Genomic DNA, 22,674 nt, shown 5'->3' on the forward strand with positions numbered 1-22,674 from the left:
GACTTAACAAAAAAAATGATTTATCTTAACTGAAGCAAATAATTAAGTTAGATCAAAGTAAAAAAGTTTTTTTTTCCAACATCCATACGTGGTTTTATCACCCTCTCACGGTGGAAAAAGTATTATCTGAGCTTTTTCATCCACTAAATCATCTTCAAATGGACACGCCATGCTGCTTCACCTCTCTGAAAACAAACTAACCTTCAACTAAACCTGATCCAGACCAGGTTATGTTCAGAGCATGAGTTACTATGGCAACTTGACATATCCTGAAAAATACCTCCATTTCTGGAACTGAAAGCTGAGTTTATCAACTTCCTTAGCCTCAAACTAACCGTGGGAGCTAGCATAACCTGCTTTCTGGAATACCCCCCTGGTCTTGGCCACAAAAATATAAGTGAATTGTCTTGATCTAACAGTAAAGAGGCTCCTCTTTTGTTTAGGTCCGTGAGAAACTGGTCTAAATGGGTCTTTTTGTGTTAAAGGTTGTAAACCCCCGGTCGAAACAGTTTCTAAACCCAGAAATATACGGCAGATGCCGATGGTGACGCTGTGCCCCATATTTTCAGCGGGTGTTGCATTCAATGAACTTTAAAATGTCGTTCATTAATACTTTACTAAGTGTTTTCTTCTAAAAGCATTAACAGCAATTAATCAATTATTTTTATTTTTGTGAACACTCCTATTGATGGCAAGATAATTTAAGAAATGTAAACGATGTTAAAGAAGAAAGAGGAAAATCATTGCATTTGCAACTTTTCTGGGGGGAGTATCTGATTTCCCAGCTGTCATTGAACCTATCACAGCTCCTGCTCCGGGTCTAAACAAGGAGGAACTTTTCGCTGGGAGTTGAAACTGCCTGACGAGGACGTGGGATGCTGGGATGGGGAGATAAAACTACGACTAGGGGGGTGAAAAGTCTAAAAAGTGCGATGTACTTTTCTTGTCCCTGAAAAAGAAACTATGGAGAACGCCTCTGTGTCCGCCCAAGGCCAAGCGCACCAAGCCCAGATCATGGAAAACCCGCTCCAGGTGAGTGTGATCTATCCGCAGGTGCAGGGAGGAGGAGTGAGCAGGAGGTTTGCGCTTCATCTCTGTGACATGCAGGTTCTAGACCAACATAAGCTGTTGATTTTTCCTTCTCCTTCCCTCACATTGGATATAAAAAGAAAACCTGGCAGCTTTAGAGAAAAGATTCTGCCAGATATGATAATGAGAGGATGCTGGCTGTGATTCAGGGGTGCAGCTCTGTTTCTGATGCTCTCAAACAGATAATGAATAATAAAAAAAAAAGCATACAACAGATTGGATTTATGGATTTTATCCCCACAAACCTCAGGTTTATCCCACCATGCTTGCTCTATGAACTCTCCTATGACTTAAATCTAGTCCAGCCGGCTCCAGCTGATTTGCCTCACTGCAGGCAAGCAGGTAAGAAGCAAGCTTCAGTTTATTTTTCATGAACTTTGCCTCTCCAAGACGCTGCAATCTTATGAACAGCAACAGATTAAGTGAGTCCCCCTGCCAAAAAAAACGAAAGGGGAAAAAAAAGGCTTTAAGCCAAAACCTCTGGCTGGAAAGCTCTCTGAGTAATGAAGTCATGCGCATGAACAGCCAACAGGAAAGTTTTGGCACCTGAGGAGCCCTGTGTCTTTCATCATTTGTCCACTGACTATCTGTCCATTAAGCTCAGCATGCAGGACACATGTGTTGGTCTGCTCGTCTTTAACCGTCCTGCTCTTCATGCAGAGACGCATTTTCTCCGACTTGTGTTCCCATGTTTCTTTTGTGTGACAATGGGGACCAGAGACTGAATGAGAGATTAGCAGAGGAGGAAACAGAGGCGTGAGTAATGAGTAATGTGGGCTGATGAAGAATAGATCTTCTGTACACGTCCTGAGCAGCTGGGCAGCTACCCACCATCCCAGAGAACATCCCAGGGGACAATATCTGTCTGTCTTTGTCCTTAACATCCTTTCGTCTTTACATGGGTGTATAAATGTTTAGGGTTCACATGTATTTTGTGTTTTACAGTTTCTGTTAAAGGGAGGCTTGTGCTTCATAAAAATACTCACTCGTCCAAAAGTTCACAAACTGAGTGGGTCTTAGGGGTTATCTTCCAGGATTCGTTGTTTGTTCTTTGACTCAACTGTCACTCATCTTTCTGTCCTCAGCAACTCTGAGCAAAACGTGAAAAGATCAGCCCATTATCCCAGAGGAACAAACCCCTATTGTCATGGAAACAAAGAGTTCTGCTGTTGGAACATCTCTGTCTGATGGTTGGTCAGTGTCCTGTTGAGGAGTGGGATCATGTGCTCTGTTCAATCAAATACACTTTTTTTTATATATAAAAAGGGCTTCTCATACCGTGCACAGCTTGAAAAATTTTACAATTAAAAACAAAAACATAGACAGAAATTATGGTAAGTTAAAAACCCAGCCCTCTACCAACAAACATTCTTGTTCCCACGCACCATGAACAACTCTTATAAAAGTAATTTATGCTCAGCTCTTTTAAACCTCATGTTCAGAGTCTTGCGGCAGAACGAGGTCGACCTCAGCCGTTCATTCATTCCAGCTTCATTGTTTCATCCAAATATTCAGAATAAAATCATTCCCATTGCAGTTTTCAATGTTTGTTGTTCTAAATCTTCTTTTTTGCAACCAAAACATTCAAAAAATGATAGAACCCCCCTTTTGTTATATTTGCAAAAACTTTATTTCTTTTTTTTTAATATGCATGACATCCAACAGGTTGTCAGGAGGTTTACAAACCAGTATCCAATTAGATAAAAAATATGGATATCCATGGTAAAATGAGAAACTATTAAGCATTCATGAGTCATCAGTGGACAGGTAGGAAACATGGGTAAAAAAAACATACTGGTACTAGTCTTCAGAGCTGTGTCTGTCTACCTCCAGAGAGAACAAAACAGAGTTTAGCACACTCAGAATGACTGTAGGATCTGCTTAACAAAAAAAAGAGACACAAGTTAATGAGTAAAAATAACAAGTAAACATGCATGGGAACAAGAGCACAGACAGCAGAGCTGACAGAGTGACGCCACAGTTTAGACCTACAGCAAAATAAGTTCACAGAGTCCTATAGAAATTTGGAAATTGTTTCATCTGCCCATTGACTATAAAACAGAAACCTGGTGGACCACATTTTTTGCCTGTTTTGATCAAGAATGTCTAAATTTTGAAACATTTTATTGAGGGAGTATAAAGATTGGTTTGGTTTGTGAAAATTGCAAATAATAATGTTTCATTAGGAATGATATTGATTGCATCTCATCTATTCTGTGTGCCATCAGAAACAGACAGTTATCATTTTAAAAAGACACGCATGTTTGTACCATTGTCTGTATAAGAGAACTGGACTAAGTGACTTTAATGTCACCCATAGGAAATGCTTTACTTCTGGCTCCAACATAATGAAGTTAATTTAGTCATCTTTGTTTTGTTTGTTTTTGTGATACGGATGCTACCGTGTGGGAACCAGTAGCATCAGTAAGCAGTGGTTGGTCCGAGGCGGTCTGTTTCTATGGCAACCACACTAGTCATTCAGGAGTGAGCTCATTGGAAGTCCAAACCCATTCTATTTGAAAGCAGGCTACCCAAAATCTATCATATAAGTATGACCAAGAACATGTTTAAAAATGGTGTCAGAGCAAGAATGGTTATTCTGACCAATAAAATGACTGAATAGCTGTTTATTTTGCTGTAGAAGTCTATGGGATTTTGGCTTCTTGGAAGTAGCCACAGGAAGTAGGTACTTCCTGTTTGGAACACCAGAGGGGAGGGGTCAGTTCTCATATATATTCAATTGTTTGTACATGTGATTTCTGAAGTATTTTTCTCTAACACTCATTTTATGCCTTGCGACATTCCTGCATGCGTTCTCTCTGTGGCACATGACTGAATTTGGCAAAGAAAACCTTTAAAAAGTGTTGCTGACTTTGTTTTTTGAAAACCCTCGTCTCAGAAGACACAAAGACACATTGATATAAATACTGTATGGGGTAAGTCTCCTGCAGTCTGTTAGTAGTAACAGGAATATTTACTCAGTAGTCCAGGAAGCAAAAGGCACTCCCAATGAGATGGCTTTGTTTGCTCAGTCTGCGACAGAGAAGCTCCATTTCTTCGTCTGTGCTTACTTTCTCTTCCTCAGTGCATACAGAACTGAGCTTTATGAATGACACCCCCCCCCCCCTTCAAACACACACATCAGCTCTTTTGTTTTTTGTTTTTGCCAGACAAACCATTCAGACGGGGATAATTTCTTGTAATTTGTTTGGATTCAGTAGCTGCTAAACTTAATCAGATGAGAAAATCTCCAATACCAGACGGGCAGAATCCCGTCTTGCTCTTTAAATTGCCATCTCCTGTGTGAAGTCTGTGAAATAGATGAGTATCTGACACAGCCTGGCTCGGTTATTGATCTTTGGAGAGCAAAGACCCCCATGGAAGAACATGCCATCAGTCTCATCATTTTTCCAGAGTAACGGTGACCCCGCCCTCATCCGACTGACTGACTGCTTCAGTATTCAGGTCAATCACAGAACACCAACACCGTAACATACTTTCAAACCCTGATGTGATATCAGTCCCCCCAGGACTCTCATCAGCAGTCTGCACATCTGCCCCCTCCCCCTCCCCTCCTTTTCCTCTATCATCTTGTTTGCTTGTGAAATCATCACACACACACAAACACACTGAGGTCTGACTCATGTTCATCTGGGGTGTTGGATCAGGGGGATCCAGGTCAGTGGGTTCATCACAGTTAAAGTGAAGAGCAGAATGACCAAACTCTGCCCTCTGACATTTCAAACTGCACCACAACCCTCTGCTGGATGAACTCTATCTGGCTGCAGTGGAGAAGCAGTCAGTGTCATGTCAGGTGTTAGATTTGCTTTGTGCTTGTGGACCGGAACTAGTGGACTGCAGACGGACACTTTCTGTTTTCAGCTCCAAATCATGGTTTTGCGGTTATTTTTTAAAATTCAGATTTCTTGTTGTCTTTTCATGTACATTTATTTTCATGTTTTTGCCTGTATTGCTTTTGTACTCGTTGATGTATTTTCAGTAGTGGTGTAACGATTAATGGACTTAATCGATTTTATATTCCTACAATCCAACCAGAGCGATCTGTCTGAAGTAAGTTGTTAATCGATTTGCCATCATAAAATCACTTAAAAATGAAATAAATCGATTATACTGATCATGGAAAATACTAAATAATTTGGATAATAATAAATTTGGATTGAGACACAGTAGGTTTATTTTACTATAAAGTAAAAACGAAAAAGTGCATCACAGCAGACAACACACACCTGATGACATCAGCAAAAACTGATCAACCATTACTTCAGTCCAATGTGTGGAAACACTTTGAATTTAGTAAAGTCATGTGACCAGACAGTGTGCTAGAATGTTCCAATAATGTTCCCTTTGGATTCTTTGGATGTGGAAAAACAACAGTGGACTGAACTTTGGGAAACTAAAATGTGAATGGATTTGACATTCATTCTAGTTTGCTTGTTTGTTTGGACACATATTTAGTTTACACTTGATTATCTTGTAAGAAAGAAACTGGTGCCAGTGACACTCCCCACTCCCCTCAGCCAAACTGCTGCTGTGTCCCTGGGCAAGACACCTTACCTCCCTTCCTCCAGCATGGCCCCACCCGAGCCAATGCGTATTAATGTCCCAGTGATGGTCAGAGGGGCTGTAGCCATGTACTAGCAGCCATGACCCTGTCAGACTGCCCCAGGACAACTGTGGCTTCATCAGTAGTCTACCAACACAGAGGATGAATGAGGAGTGAATGAATGATGGACATACATTGTAAGCACTTTGAGTGTCTGGAAAAGTGCAAACAAATCCAGTCCGTTATGATTAATATTTTTATTAAGAAATACAAGGAATCTGGAAATTTCACCTGCACTGTTCAGTACAGGGTATTTTTCTCTGAGTCACAATGGTTGACGTTTTGGATGAAGATCGATTTTAGGTCAGTGAATCGGATCATTCTAAATGAACCAAAATCGACTATGATTTGGATCGGCATCCACTAATTGTGATGTCCATCAAATCATTGCTAAAATGAATCGTTCCGCACCTAATTTTCAGTTAAAAAGAATGATGGCAAACATGACCCTAAATTCCTTCTGAAGGAGGTTACAAATATGGGACTTTTTTTGTAATATTCATAAAAAGATTCCCCATAATTTAATAGGAGATATGAACCATAAATATAACATTTAAGTTCTTGTATTAGTGCAGGACTAGGGAAACCTGGGTTTGATTCCCAGGGTGTCCCATGAGCTTCATCCAGGTTCCTTAGGCAAAGACCCTTCGCTCTACTGCCTAACTATGTAGCCATAAGGAGGCCTAAGTATGGGTCTCCCTGTGCCGGTCCACAGCCCAGATAAAATACTGGGTATTCGGCGTAAAAATCTTTGCCAAGCCGAGAAGCCAAAAGGTGAAGATGCAACAAGTTTAATTAATGACGGTGTGACGTTTTTGACATCCATTATAAAAGCTCTGGCAAGTATTTCACTTGAAAAAATTTTATTTTGGTTAGATGCAAAGCATACTTGTGTTTTTTCCTCAGCTCCCTCCATTCATTTTTTTAATTTTCATTTTTAAGGCCCGTACACACCGGGACGAATATTCGCCAGGCGTTATTCGCCAGCGTTTTTCGCCACGTTTTTTGTGTTCACACCCAGGCGATTTTCGCTGACGATGAGTGGAGTGAACATGTAATTTCATTCCCTGACATTAGATGGCGCTTAATGTAAACAGAAATACTCCTGTACACAAGGTGGCGCTGCGCAACTTTACGCTTCTTAAAGTCGCTTTTCACTCAGAAGAAGAGAGCAAGTATTTACACGCTTGTCAGAATCAAACAAAGAAAACATGAATATTTCAAGCACCAGTAGCTCCAACTGGTGCTTGGTTCGGGGATATTTTAGAATGTCCGTCATTATTTCTTCGCGGCAGTGTAGACGCTACTTGGCGTCTATCTTCTTCGCTGGTATGTGTGCTCAGCAAGGGAGTTTTGTGTTTGAGCGCCCCCAAGTTGTGTTTTACTGTAACTTCAGAAGCTCCAGACACGTGAGCAAAAGCGCCGTTCTCATTGGTCGAGTAGAAAAAAAAAAACGAACCCGAGGCGTTTTTTTTTTTTTGACGCTTTAACGCGTGGCGTTTTTTCGCGTCGGTGTGCACACTCTCGTTGGTGCCCTTTGTTTAGTCACGAGGCGTTAAACGTCGGCGAAAATCGCCGGCGAAATTCGTCCCGGTGTGAACAGGCCTTTATAGAAATGAGGCAGTTGGGTCTCACAGAATGTGGCTGGCATGTATTAAACATGCAGATTTAAAACATCTAATTTATTACTTTAACCTTTGCATATCCAATCCTGATGTTATACCAGATCAGACAGATGTTCTATTAGCTTACCTTTTGATGTTAAGTTGAAGGATGCCCCATTAAAGTGTCAGAAGTTGTTAAACTTGTGATTGCGGCCCACTTTGATGTGGGCTGAACTGTGAACTGAACTTGAACGATTGGCTCTGATTCACCACTGATCTCTTCAACGGCTTTTTTGTTCAATTTTAGTGAGGACATTTTGTCTGTATTTGTTTACTTAAAAGCTTAGTGTTACTGATATGATATCCATCCATCCATTATCTGAACCCGTTGTATCCTTTTCGGGGTCGTGGGGTTATCTGGACCTGTCCCGGGAGAAGAAGGGGATACACCCTGGACAGATTTTGACATGACATGGTTTTTTTTAAATAATGTAATGAAAAGTGTGCACTCTTTCTGTTTTCTAGTATCACATTCATAATGGATGCAGTGACGTTGGGATGCTGGTCTCTACTTTACTCAACGAACTTCTTCCCTCCACAACATCCACCTTCCACCCACTAACAAACATGCTTAGATTTTCTTTGTAAAATGTGTCCATCTACAGCCACCAGCATGTTAATGACTTGAAATTCATTTTTCTCTTGATGACCATTTTTCAAAAGAAGTGATGTAAAAGTGTCCCTGCATTTTTTCCTTTTAACAAAATGAACAACTTTTCAGCTCTGCTGCAGGTCCTTATTAAGTATCTCCAGAAAGTGTATCAGGTTTCATAAAATAGGCTTTAAAAGCAGAGAACTCTTTTCCCTTTTTATATATAACATTAATTCAAGGTTAAATTTGCTGCAGCATGCACTAAAGTAAGGTTACTATTGACTCAATGAGGCCATTTTTTTAAATATTGTGTAGAACTGGAAATCTAGTCTCATTAAAAAATTTAAAATGAAGGAAACCTGTTTCTTAATGTCTGAAAAGCATCTTAAATATTGAAATTTAGTGATGAGCACCATTCTGTTGTGAGGAGAACATATCTGGATAACGGCTTCTGTGTTTGCTTACAAAAATTTTTTTGCCTGTTTACTGTTTGTTTCTACAGAACTATCTCCTGGGAATCCTCATCTCCATATGTGGGAATGTCCTCATCAGCTTTTCACTCAACATTCAGGTAAATAACATGGAAATTCCCCTCACTCTGAACGGACACTGAACATTTCCACTGACAGTTTTCTCAAGTTTGCAAAATCTTGCCTTGAGACTTTTTATGGACTCACTCGTGCATTAATTTAGCAATGGTCAGCAGAACATGTGAATATTATGACTCAATAAACCTTTTTGAACTTAAAGTTGGCATCTGGTGACAGGCAATTGTTTTTATTATGGATAAAATATAGTACTATAGAGCCTTGTTTCCACTGAGCGGTCCGGTCTGGTCCAGTTTAGAATGGTCCAGGTAATTCAGGAGAGCGTTTCCGCTCAGCTGGATAGCTGCATAAAGCTAACAACAACAATGGAGATCCTCCAGCAGCTTCCTTTTTTTTCTTCTTAGCTTTAGGTTCTTTGTAGATACAAAGCATTTAATGTTGTTTGAGAGAAGAATGAGAGCGGTGAAGAGGAATACCTCTGGATCTTTCTTGGAGCTTTCTTTTGTCATAATGACCTTCAGCCAATCAATGGGTTTCAACAGAAGCTCCGCCCTAACTGGTCTATTCCATTTTTCTATGGACCTAAAACACACGTGGTAACCAAAAATGGTATTGTTCGGCGCAGTTTAATAGGTCAGTTTTATATGAAAACGCTCAGAATACTGGACCGGACCGCGCAGTGGAAACAAGGCTTTAATTTACATAACAAGTGGCTGGATGACTCAGTTGGCTGAGTGTCGTACTGGCATGTAAGAAACGAGGGTTTGATTCCCAGCAATGAGCCTCATCCAGTGTGGTTCCTTAGGCTGCATTTACACTGAAGCAATTCACGCATCAGGGGCATTAAGTTTCAATGTACAGATACAATCTGAGGTCCTGCTGTGTGATTTGGGCGCGTCAACCAATCTAGGACTCAGCTTCGGGCATCTGACATTTTCAGTGACTCCATCAGCAGGTAGAAAAAAAAATCCAATAGGGCAGTGGACAGAGTAGCGAACTTCCATGCTTTTCATCGTGTGGCAATAAATGAAGTCCAGAAAAACATTGGCGGTTGCTCCTCCCACACGCGGCCGGGGCATCGATGACATTTTAGGGCAGGCATCGAACAGTAATTTGACGTGCGTCAAAAGCGAAGCGGCAGACAAGAATATGACGGGCGAATCGCGTCCAGTGAGAATGCCACTTTAGGCAATGTCCTTCGTGCTACTGCTTACCTATGTAGGCACAAAGAGGCCCAAGTCTAGTTCTCCCTGTGTGAGTTGTGGCAGGAAGGGCATCCGGCGTGAAAAACGCTGTACCTATGAAGTTCATCAGGTTTGCATTCTGTAGAAGCTCATACAGTCAGTAAATGTCCTTTGGTATTCACAAACACACATCCATCATTTCTACACTTTATGTGATGTTGTCCTAAAGTCTTTATAGCTGCAAACAATCATTATATTTCACCCATAGTCTGTAAATTACATTCAGCTTTTATGCTTGGTTGCATTTGATTGAGACAATGCAGAAACTGTGCTGTTTGTGGCGTAAAGGCTGACAGACAAATGCAGCTTCAAACTGGAAATGCTGCAAAAGCTGATTATGGTTGATTATTATTAGCCTCCACAAGCTCGTGGAGACAGAATTGCTGTTAATTATGAAGTATCCTGTAAATTAGTGTTAGGATTAGAAGACTTCCTGCTTCTTAATTGTCGCTTCTTTCAGAATAAAATGGTCATCAGCAGAGCAGGTGTGTGAGGAGTTGGAGGAAACTGCCTCAGACCAAAGTTGTCTCTTAAATTGCCGGCTTTGTTTTTAAAGTACTGAAGACGAGGTGAACAATGTTTCTTCCTCCCCGTACAGAAATACGCTCATGTCCGTCAGGCTCAGCGTGGCTCCAAGCCGTATTACACCTCCGGCGTGTGGTGGTGCGGTGTGACTCTCATGGGCGTTGGGGAGTTGGGGAATTTTGCGGCCTACGGCTTTGCACCTGCCTCGCTTATTGCCCCGCTGGGCTGTGTGTCTGTTATAGGTGAGTATGACCTTTTTTCTCTCATGAATAAAGTACGAGTTTTAGCGAAAGCAAATGCTTCATGCAGTTCTTGTGATGCTGTCAAAGCAAATGCATCCTTTCATGGCCAAAAGATCAAGCATTTATGATTTAGAACACTAAAACCTGCAATACCTTACCAGTACAGGAAAAATCAACGGCTGAGACAGATTGTCACTTGGTGTTAGCTTTACCTTTTTAAAGGTAAATATGTGAATATGCAAAGCAAATATTTTTCATTTTAAACCAAAGAGTTCTTTTTCTGCCAAATTTCTTTCAAGATCTGCTAGAATGTTTGTCGTTTCCATGCTGTGCATATGTAAGCTTGCCCTGGCTCAGTCTGCAGCTTCTGGATAAATGCATCATTCAGGTTCAGACTTTATAATAAAACATGTACTAAATGGATTTGTGCTTGCTACAATTTTACCCTCAATTATCTATATTTATACCTTTTTCAGTGTTTGATTCATCAAATTTAACACACAAACTAAAATACACAACATGTAATTCAGTCAAAAACGTTTGGAAATCATTTTTACCAAACCAATGAAGCGGACAAACAATTACAATCAAATTAGCATTAAAGCCTGTTTGCTTTAGTAAAGTATGCATTACTCTTTGCCTTTCCTGTCATGTGTTCTTTGCTCGAATGAAGAAATTTAAGTTTTGCTGGTTAAGATAAAAACCTAAAAGAAGCTTGTTCTAAAACCAGACCAGGAAGATTAACTGCCGCTAAAATTATTGCTAAAAAAGTATTGCACACTTGTCCAAAAGAAGGTGGAAGGTGGATGTTGTAGAACCTTCAGCACAGTGAGTGATTTATCCACTCAATCCCATTTGAATAACTACATTATTGTTTTGAACAAAGCACTTTCACCATAATCAAGTTTTCTGCTCCTTTCTAACCTTTTCACATGCTGGTCAGAACAACACAACTCATCCTGAAAGAGGACAAATTTATCCAGAAACACTTCCATTTAATTTTCTAACTTGCATAACGCCCAGTTCATGGATAAGCTCTCTGTTTACACTCTCTCCTTCTAGTTTACCGCCCCCTTCCCCCTAAAATGACTGGTGCAGCAAAAATGGTGAGCAAAATCGTAGCTAGCCCCCGTACAGTTTAGACCCAGATTCCAGCTCAGACGAGGAAAACAAAGACAAACATGGATCTATTTGTCTGCAAGTGGATCATCAGAACGGAGCGGAGCAGGGAGCTTGCTGCCTGCCTAGCCTATTTTTTACGTTACAAATAAGATCTTTTTCAAATGACTTTTTTAGTCTGCTCCTGATTCACAATGATTTGAATAGGAAAATAGTTAGAAATGCAATTTTAAGCTTAATTTTCTTTAAATATTTCCTACATCATGAGAAAAATGCCACAAGAACACGCTAAAAACATCAAAAACACATTTTTTTATAAACCTTTTTTTTTTTACAATCAACTATTTAGACTCGTATTCAACCCTGTGAAGTCCCCCCCACAGATGTCAATGTTAACAGTGTTTTCTTATATTTTTTATCCCTCCTTTGTCCTGGACGAATGATGGTGAACATTTTATTAATATTGACATGATTTGGGTGAATCTAAATATCTTCTCGTTTCAGATTTACACGTAACCTAACTGCTCTGGGCTTAAGGAATCCTATGACTCACTCCAGACAAACACTGTAACCCAGTTGTAACCTCTTTGTCATGCAGTAAATCTGACTAATTTCAGTGTTCACTATTCTGGAGTGTGCTTCAACTGGAAGCTGCTTGGAGCATTCAACTTAGAACAGTTCCCCTCCTGTCACTGTGATGCAGGAAGAGTCGATGATTGTAATGATGGTCGTCACCCAACAATTTCCTGCAGTATCATCTTGCAAGTGGTTGAATTGTTTTGTGGAAAAAACAAGCTGCAAATGTCATGTAGCTGCTCCTCTTCGCTGCAGCGCTAACGCTCTTTAGGCTTTAGTGAGCTGATAAATGTTGTCTTGAAATAACAAGGATTAAGGACAAGCTTGAAAACAGGAACCCCTTAATGTGTTGTGAAGATGAGCTTCACTCACCCCCGTTTTACTGGTAGTAATCCTCATGAGAAGCGGCGCTGCAGAGCAGCTGTCAAGTGCTTCTCAAGGACGTTTTCATCGAGTGATGCAGCACAGATGAAGAGCAATATGTCTGCGACTGCTTTACGATCTGTCCGCACTGGTAACAAGTCACTCCTTCACACTGATTCACACATATGGAAATGAACGCTCAAGCACATGCGGCTACGAGTTGTGTGTGACTGAAGTACACCCTGGGCTAATGGATTTAGTCAATCTGAGAAGCTCCCTTGACTGACAGATGCATGCACAACTACACACACACAAACTTCCCCCTGCTGTGCTGTTTTAATGGTTTTCCTGGAGCTCCCCTTTAGCTTCCGGGGGGTGGAGGGGGTTCGTATGGCTGGAGTGCGTAAACAGAGTGGCTTGTGGGTTAGGGGAGGAAACAAAAAGGTGTCTGGCTTCAGAAAGACGAGTAAATTGGGGAGAACAAAAAGGAAGGAACAAGGAACCAAGTGGAGGTGTATAAATAGATGAGAGGAGTGAATTTTGGGGGGGGGCATCTCATGCTCCTGTCAGCCGCCTGTCCGTTCATGTCACACCGGAACTCCAATGCTCCACAGAGAGCAATTACTGCTGTCCTGTCCACAGAGCCGTCTCTATTAGGAATGACAGCATTGTCCCGGTGCTGCTGTGTGGAGAAGAGCATCAGCTTGCTCTCCCAGATAACATGTCATCAAATGAAAATGAGGCGGAAGAAAAAAGAGAAACCTGCAGGAGAAGCATGCATCTCAGACATCAAACATGCGTTTATTAACACATGTTGACACCACTTAGAAATTCAAAGAGTCTGTTAACATTTCCTAATGACTTCCATGAGCTTAAAAAAGCCCCACAAAAGTCCTTTTGCAGAGAGATTTCACTTTCAAGCTGAGAATTGCACATCAAATACATGCTTGCACTCTTGTCAGATACTTTCTGTCAGTCTGTCTTTGTGTGTACGTAAGCCAGCACATTTACCATAAATGAGGTTTTTCTGAAGATGGAAGCCAGACTTTAGTCGCTTTTATCTTGTGGCGTCAGATCTCTGATGTGCCGGAAAGTCAGACACGTTGAATTTTCCCACAGGGAGGTTCCCATTACCGCACATCTGAGAGAACATGTACTGAATTAAGGCTGTACTGATCTGATGGGCGCACACACACACACACACGCACACACACACAGCAGCAGTGACACAACCGCATCCCTCCAGAGGTTCCTGTTGCCACATTTCTCATTTTATCAAGCTGTGTGAATCTCACTTTGCTGTGAGTTGCTATGGTTACTTCTTAGATCCAGATGGTCCCAGAGGCAAAAGTGCAGCCGTTAATGTGTATGTGAACGTCCTCACAGTATGAAATATTTAACAACTTACTGTTTCATCAGAATTTAAATGAGTGTTTGTAAAACTTCCAAATACACAGAGCAGTCCTGACAGTGTTCCACATCCTGAAGGGTTCACGATAAGTGGGTGAAAGTCAACACAAAGGATGAAGATCTGCACCAAGTTCACCTTTAAATCAGATATATTAGTCATGGAGCTTTTGGGGCTGAAATCCACTCTCTGATAACAAAATTCCCCCCTTTGCATAGCATCCGTTTGAGTGTTTAGAAAAAAGTCTTTTGGCATGTTGTGTCCCTTTTTTCAAGCACCTTTTCATTTCTCTGTGTATCGCTGTCTGCCCCGTCTGAATGACAGCATGCGGGACTTTTCTCATTGAGGTGGTTAAGTGTTAAGAAGGCCTGAGCCCCCTCCCCGGCTGCTGTCACCGGCAGATCTTGTTGCTTCCATGTCATCCGTGTTTGTTGTTCTGACTCGGGCAGCATGTCTGCCTGTGTGGCCATCCATCTGCATCCCCGCCTGTTCGACAGCACGTCTGTGTGTAACGCCCGCGTCGCTGTCTGCCGCTGTGACAGCTGAATGCTGAGTCAGCCTCCATTCTGGGGACATCCACAAAGCCTTCAAGAGACTCAACCCAGGCTTAGCTTTTGATTTCCTCTGCTGCAATTTTTGATTACCATCCTGATCAATAAGCTCACAAAAGCGTGGAACAGCATGGGGCCGACGGATTTGATTGTGCTGATCCTTCTGTTGCCATGCGGTCTGTGTGTTCAGGCAATCTGTTGATCAATTGTTGACAAGTGTTGTTTGTGAAGCTTCTCTTCTTATTTCACTTTTTAAGAAACCGACTAATGAGATCTTCTTTTCTCAGCCAGCGTCGTCATCTCCGTGGTTTTCCTGAAGGAGACCGTGTACACCTCTGACATTGTTGGTGAGCAAACATCTGAAACCACAACACTCCCTGCAGAGGGGACTTGAGAAGAGCATATCTCAGATCATATCAGCATTACAGTGTAAACAAAAGCACAACATAACAATTCCAGCATGTCTAATGCGCTGAATCCTAATCTGCATTGTAAAAACAGCTGGGATTGCTTTGCTTGGCTGTGGAGTCTACTGCTAAAAGCTGTCATGGTCACACAGCAAGCTGACAGCTTTGTGTATTGTTGTCAGATCAAGTAAAATTACATTTTTTTCTGGAAAAAAATCTATCTTTTTATTGTAGGAATGGTTTTTAGTGGATGGATTTGAGCAGAATAAAAAAAATAGTAAATTAGAACAATCCAGTAGAAAGTTTCAGTATTCCCTGCAGGTTCAGCAGCTTGTAGTATCGCTTGAGTTGTTCTGATTGACATAACGTGTGAAATACATTTTTAACAGTTATTTTGTATGTTTGCAGTGGAAAAAAACATTTCTGCAGCCTTATTACTTTGTGCCGTCCTCCTTTCACAGGTGGCACTCTGGCAATAACAGGGACATACCTCCTTGTTACCTTCGCCCCCCATACATCAACCCACATCACAGCTCATCTGGTGCAGTACTACTTCATCAGCTGGCACTTTTTGCTTTACCTTGTAGGTATTTCTTCAAATTCCTTCTTGAAGCAGTCAGTCTATATGAACTCATGGAAAAATAAGGATGCTGTCAAAATTCAAACTATGCCAACTTTTTGAAATCAATTAAAAAGAATTCATGATCGCCAACTGGAAGCCCTTTTTAGGTTAATTGCAAGGATTTTCAGCTGCTGGTTGGCAAATGTAAATTGATGATCAGGTGAACATGATCTGACGAGCGTCTTTTTAATGGGGTTAAAAATATACAAATGAATGTTCCTGTTTGATACACTTTTAATTAATGAAATGACAAAAGTAATCGTACTGCTCCTACCTCGCATGGCAGGTGCATTAGCACTCATCCATGGACTCTCCTGATCCAGTTTCACCCCAGGCAAACATGGCATAAACACAGGCGTTGTCATGGTAACAGATCCAAAGTGCAGAACAGAGCTGGGGGAAAAAGCTCTTTTTTCTACTGTATAATTTTCCCCAAAAATGACTTAATTTAATAAGTCATTCTGGGTAGAAGCACTCTTTAAATGTTTTTAAGGTTTTCACTGTTTTTAAATAAAAAAAACTTTAGATTTGAAGAAAGGCTGGTTCTGTTTAGATTTATTGATTATCAATAAACCCAAAACTGAGCCCAGAAGGATGATGACTTCTCTGGTTCCATAAAGTCCCACTCTGATCACCTCTTGATCTATTTTCAAAATGTTCCCAGTCGTCTTTTAACTATGCTGTTTTTAGACCAAATTTTAAAAAATCTGTGTCGTCTTCTGGGACATAGCTTTTGCAAAGAAGCAGGAGTTCATCAGAAATTCACCTCTGAGTCATTGGCGAGGCTGTGGCATGGACCAACCCTGTCCCCCCCACCATCATCCATCTACTTACACGTTCTCCCACTAGCTTACAGCCCCCCCCCCACCTAACATTAGTGGTGCAACAAAAATGGTGAGCAGTATAGGAGCTATCCAGTCATACAGTTCAGATCCAGGTCTGACGAGGAAAACAAAGACGTACACGGATCTATTTGTCTGTACGTGGATGCATCAGAATGGAGCAGAGCAGGGAGCTTGCCGATTGTAACGTTAACGCCACAAATACAATCTTTTTCAAACTAAATTTTTCATCTGCTCTTGATTCACAACAATTTGATAATGAAATGCTCAGAAATTCAAATTTAAGCTCAATTTTCTTTATATATGTCCTCCATGATCAGAAAAAAATGTAAAACACCATTTCAAATGGGGGCGGGGCTTTAAGGTGTTAAAGGTAAGGGTGCCCTGCAGAGCGGGGCTGTCATCATCCAGGCCACAGCATTACAGTAGACCGACATTCCCCATTTACTCTTGGAACTGGTCCCATTTTCTGAGCTGATGGAGAAAAATGTAGAGACAAAAGGAGCAACAATGAGAAAGATTCCTGCAGGAAATCACAGTTGGAGAGCTGAAGAAAAGGAAAAGGATTTTTTAAATCAAGCCAGTTTTGTTTCCTCTGGCTGCTGTGTGTACAAAGCTTTCTGTGGTTTTGCATTGCAGGCAGAGCATTTGTTAATAGTCGTCAGCCTGCAGCAGAGCAAGGGTGGGATTAACTGTAGCTGCTGATTAATCAGAGGAAATGAAATATCCACAACAAACTTCTCATTATTTCTAGAGGTCACGGCGTCATTCAATCTGGGAAGACTGCTGACTGTCTTTTACTGAGGAAGGTGTATTGTAAACAAGTAAATCGGCTCTTAGAGACCCTGATCTCTGTTGATCCATCTTTATGCCAAATATTGACATTTTGAAAACATCTCTTTATTTGGCGTGCTTACCGCTGCATCGGGATGACATTGGGAGACATTTAAAGGTCATCTTGCCCTTTTCTCCTAAATACTGTAGATGTACTTTTCCCTCTCTCCATCCATTACAGCTGGTGTTTATTGGTCCTTTAATGTCTTAATGCTGCTGGGCTTACAAGGACAGCCCAAGGCTTCTCATTAAGGACGAGGAATTCATTTCATTTTTCTGCCACAGTCATTTGTTTCCATTAAAACCCACTGCACTCTGACTGCTCGCAGCACTTTGTGAAACAGATAAGGGTCGGAGGGATTGCAGTTCATGTTCTCATTTTTCCTGCAAAGTTGAAGGGAATAGATTCGGCGTGAATGATTGTGTACGCTTCTTCTGCTTTCTCTCAACAGCTTATTGAGATCATCCTCTTTTGCATCCTCCTCTATCTGTACAAGAGGAGAAATGTGAAGCACATCGTCGTTGTGATGCTGCTGGTCGCCCTGCTCGGTATGAACAAGTCTGGAGCTGCCTGAATGAGTGCAGAAGTTGGGATTCAAACCGCTTCTTCAGAGGTTGCCTTGTTGCCAGGCTACCAAACCTGGATCTGTGCTCTGCTGCCGTTTCTGTAATGCACTCCAAAAACTCTCATTCTGACCACATACATTTGACTAATTACTAGTTAAATAAACCTATTCCACTAGATATAAGGCACCATGATAGTGTTTTAGTGGGAAAGAATGATGTTTCCACTTGTTGTATTGATTGATTTACTTATTAAAATTTGCTACATTTAGAATTATGGTAGTGTAAAGAGCAAATAATAATTCTGAAAGAAAATGTAGTCACAGCAGCTGGCAGTCCCAGACCGTACGAATCAATGAGGAAGGGTGAGGAACTTGTTTTGAAGTGGTGCAGGTGCTGGAGTGATGTCTGTGCTGTTGCAGCCTCTCTTACAGTCATCTCGGTGAAGGCGGTGTCAGGAATGATCACCGAGTCGATACAAGGTCAACTGCAGCTCATCTACCCCATCTTCTACGTCATGCTTGTTGTCATGGTGGCCTCCTGCGGATTCCAGATTAAGTTAGTCAAGCTTCTCTCACTGCTTCTGTGCACCCTGCATGGTTTTACAGCCTCTTTGTTCAAGTTTCCCATCACAGGGAAAGGCTTTTCATTTGTTGAGCAAGTTGAAGGTGACTGCTGTTCTGGCACGGGGACGTCACTGCACCTGTGAATTGGAAAAGGCAGAGAGTATGTGTCATCATGGGGCTTTGTACTATTCTTCTCTAATCCTATGATCTTCTTCTTGCAGATTTCTCAATCAGGCCATGAAGATGTTTGATGCCACAGAAGTGGTTCCAATCAACTTTGTGTTCTTCACTACAAGTGCTATAGTTGCAGGTAAGCACCAAAATGTCCCTCTGGGGAAAATTAAAAAGGGTCTTCATCTGCACCAGACTGAGGGTCTGCTGGATCCCTCTGAGCACCAAGCAGTCATCTGTTACGCATAACTATATGATACAGTGGTCCTACGTGGTTCATCTCTCGTTGTTGAACAGATTTTTTCCAGTGCATGTATTTATTTCACATTGTCATTGTCATTGGCTGTTGACCTTGTCTTCTAATAATTCTAAGGAATTATTTTGGTCTTTTTTTGAACCAGAATCTAACAGTGTCACATGAGCATACTTTAATATATAATATAATATATAATACATATTTTAAGTGAATCAAAATGTTCGTTCCTCGTGAAAAACAACCCCAAAGCGGTATTTTGATCCAATCTTGCCTTTCTGAGTATTCCTCACATTGTGTTATCACAAGGGGAGAACAGCCCCTTCCAGTAGGAGTCTGCGCTGCCAGCTCCGCCCCAGGCTAACATACCCACACACCCTCTCCCCCCACAATATGCAAATCCATATTTGTGGAAGTTTGGATGTTGTTTGTTTTCGTGGGGGAAATGCAGACCCGGTGACGAGGCTGGCTCTAAGTTAACGGCATGCAATGGGCGACTCCCGCAAGGAGAGAAAGGCGGAGCCTCAGAAATTGAATCTTTTCACTTTAAAATAGGAGCTCGCTGAAGTAACTGATATTTATTTTTAAAAAATCCATCTTTAGTGTCATAAAGGCAATATATTCTTTATATATGGAAATAGTTTACTCTGAAAGGTTTAAAAAAGGAATGATATAGCGCCTATATCATTCCTTTCTATATTATAGGCCCTCTAACACCATAGGGGGGAAAAAGTATTTATCAGCCATCAGTTCTCACACTTTAAAGACCCACTCAAATGAAAACTGTGTTTTTTTTAACATGTTCTTGTAGTATTTTTCTGATGATGGAGGACAAATATAACGAACATTAAGCCTAAAGTTGCATTTCTGAGTATTTTTTTAATTCAAATCATTGCGAATCAGGAGCAGATGAAAAATGCCATTGGAAAAAGGCTGTAGTTATGTAGAAACTACCAGGATGTGGCTGCAAGCCACAGTCTCTCTGCTCTGCTTCATTCTGATGCATCCACTGCAGACAAAAAGATCCATGTATGTCTTTATTTTCCTCGTCTTAGCTGGAATCTGAGTCTAATCTGTACAGCTGGATAGCTCCTATATTGCTAGCCATTTTTGTTGCACCGTTAATGTTAGGTTGGGGGTTTGAGGGGCTGTGAGGTCACGGGAGAGAGTGTAAACAAAGGGATGTTGGGAGGTTAGGGTAGGCTTTCTCCGCGCCAACTGCAGAAACTATGTCCTAGAAAACAACACAGGTTTTTTATCTAAAAACAGCATAATCATAATTAAAAGACCTCTCGGAACACTTTTACAATAGATCAAAAGGTGATAAGAGTGAGATTTTAAAAGACATTATTTCTGGATTAAAGATGGAATTCCCTTTTTTAAATAATTTGTAAATTCCTCAGTAAATAAGAATAATAAAAACTTGTCTCCTACAAACTAGATTCCGGTCCGTAACAGACCTGTAACGCCTTCTCTAACAGATTGTGTATTGATATAATAATAACAATATACAACAGTGTACATAATAATAATATAATTATGATCATTATCACATTTTAAAGTCTTTTTCTTGAATCAAAATGTGTCAAGAAATGTCATGGTTTTGGCTTAACTTCAACGTTTTCCTGTGAACATCCATAAACGTATGTCTATGAAGACTTCATCCAGGTTGATTCCATTATAGTAGTAGATTTAGGCACCGTCATCTGGACTTCATTTTTAAAGTTAGAAGACATTTCACCTCTTATTCAAGTGACTTTGTCAATTCTTTGTCAATTCAGAATTGACAAAGCCTCTAGGATAAGATGTGATGCGTGTTCTAACTCTGAAAAATAAGTCCAGATGACGGCGCCTAAATCTACTACTACTATGATCCATAAAGGTATTTTTTAATGGCAAAACTATGAATTTGAAATAAACAAGAGAAAGCATGTAGGACGGGCAGAAGGTTGAGCTACTAGTTTGTTTTCAGTGGTCAAACCAAAAAAAACTTACCTCTTTTAATGGGTTCATTATTTATTGTATATCTTTTTTTTAATAGTCCCTGTCTTTTGCCAATTTTCTAGTTTTGTCCTTTGGTGAGACCTTCAGATTTAAGTAGAATATTTAAATGTGTCCTTATCTCTACTTTCACATTGTGCAGTTTTTAATGTAATTGGAAAATGGCGTGTAAAAAAAAAAAAAAAAGCTCTGCAACACCACATTTAGAAAAACCTGCTGCTCTTGGTAGAAATCTTTAATGGAGCTTTTTCCATATATTTCAATAATGTTTTGACAAAAGCATGTAAAAATACCACAGAAGTAACCGGCTAAAGTTGTCAAAAAAATTGTAATTGTGTGAGGATAACGATCAGTGACAAATGTCCCAACCCGCACAACATGCAAAAATGGTGATTCACTTCTGTTTGCGTCAAACACTCAGAAGTTCTTGCTCAGCAAGACTGAACAAACCAAAAGCTCAAATTCATTTATTGCACTTTCTTGGCCGGTTCAGGTTTATATTTGTGTGAGTAAATAGAGAAGGAAACACTGGAAAACATGCACAGCGTGCTGTGGATGGAAATCTCTTAACCCGACTTTCCTGTCGGTTTTCTGACATCATGTCAGCCTGTTTCACTTTGGTGCTTTAGAGGAAGAACATGCTGCTTCTCTGCAGCAGCATATGATCACACAGGGACACGTCCAGGACCGAGGTGCCACGCTATGCATGTCGTGTCCACTTACACTCCGTTTTTTCCTGGAAATGCTCTTGGCATTACTACGGCTCTGCCTGCCCACTCAGTAAACCCACTATAGACTCCACTGAACAACAAATTTCTGATGCATCATATCAGCGGGGTGACAACATCCGTGGGTGGACTTCTCCTTTAAGATGTGTTCCACAATGAAGAAGATCGTTGTTTTGGTTTTAGAACACTGACGGTCACAAAAACCGGTTCTGGTCAGTAACGCATTCAAACAGAAATTGGAAATATTGCCTGTTCTGTTCATTTCCTCTGAAAAAGATGCTGTGAGCAACAGTAAATGTAGATTTTGGTTCTGTTACTGAATCTAGCTTAGAATCGTTCTTTTAGCCGTTTCACTATAAACAGTCTATCTTGCCGCTGTTGTCAGTAAAATGCTTCAATCTTGTGTACTTTCCTTGCAGGAATAGTATTTTACCAAGAGTTTGAGGGCTTGGCTTTACTGAACATTCTAATGTTCTTACTTGGGTAAGTTTAATAAATCCTACCATCCCATGGTTCTTCAAGATATGCCACACCAGATGGTTTATTTTTCCTTAAACTCTCTTCCAGCTGTCTTCTGTCCTTCCTTGGCATTTTCCTGATTGCTCGAAACAGACCGAAGATAAAGCAACAAGACAGCAATTTCATCGAAATGAACAGGATTCCAGGTAACTCACTTCTTAAATGTAGCCAGCCTGCAAAACCCTGTATTGGCCCACGACCCAACCATTGAAAGAATTGGTTTAGCAGCAGTCACCCTGAATTCATTTGAAGAGGTCTGCTTCTGTGGCAGCAGGGTCCATCTAATGAGCTGTGCGGTTCCATGTTCACAGGCAGAACGCGCACGGACAAAGTGCAGCCCGAGGCCAAGACTCCAACATACGGATCCCTGGCAGCTAAACTCATGTGCAGCAGCACTGGCCAAACAGACGAGTCGTAGGACCAGCTCCATCTGTTGGGACTCCCAGTTTTTGTCAACGTTTCTATTTATAGAAATGATGGGCATCTCTGAACTTGTGCTGGTGGCTGCATTTGTGATTTTCTACCCTGATTTATTCTTTAAAATATTTGACTCTGCATTATTGCATCAATGAATAATGGGAACATATGGCTTTGAGAATAAACACTCAAGAATGACACTAGA

The 22,674-nt window shown here is 40.9% G+C and overlaps 1 protein-coding gene across 1 annotated transcript; it reads left to right on the forward strand.

The window, feature by feature from the left end:
• The first annotated feature begins 799 nt into the window (after window positions 1-799).
• On the forward strand, window positions 800-22,669 carry nipal2 (NIPA like domain containing 2). Its single transcript, XM_004077622.4, has 11 exons — window positions 800-1,032; window positions 8,472-8,540; window positions 10,360-10,528; window positions 14,833-14,892; window positions 15,414-15,535; window positions 17,703-17,799; window positions 18,237-18,372; window positions 18,602-18,690; window positions 21,953-22,016; window positions 22,101-22,198; window positions 22,364-22,669. Exons 1-11 carry the CDS (start codon window positions 964-966, stop codon window positions 22,468-22,470), a joined length of 1,080 nt encoding a protein of 359 aa, XP_004077670.1. The 5' UTR covers window positions 800-963; the 3' UTR covers window positions 22,471-22,669.
• Window positions 22,670-22,674: the final 5 nt, after the last annotated feature.

Source organism: Oryzias latipes, chromosome 16 (assembly GCF_002234675.1).
Source record: "Oryzias latipes chromosome 16, ASM223467v1".
NCBI classification, from domain to species: domain Eukaryota; kingdom Metazoa; phylum Chordata; class Actinopteri; order Beloniformes; family Adrianichthyidae; genus Oryzias; species Oryzias latipes.

Excerpts from the sequence above, each read along its gene's own strand:
- nipal2 (XM_004077622.4), top strand. The coding sequence starts at position 964 with ATGGAGAACGCCTCTGTGTCCGCCCAAGGCCAAGCGCACCAAGCCCAG. Across the intron at positions 14,893-15,413 it reads GTACACCTCTGACATTGTTG|GTGGCACTCTGGCAATAACA; the intron begins GTGAGCAAACAT and ends CTCCTTTCACAG. Across the intron at positions 18,691-21,952 it reads TACAAGTGCTATAGTTGCAG|GAATAGTATTTTACCAAGAG; the intron begins GTAAGCACCAAA and ends CTTTCCTTGCAG.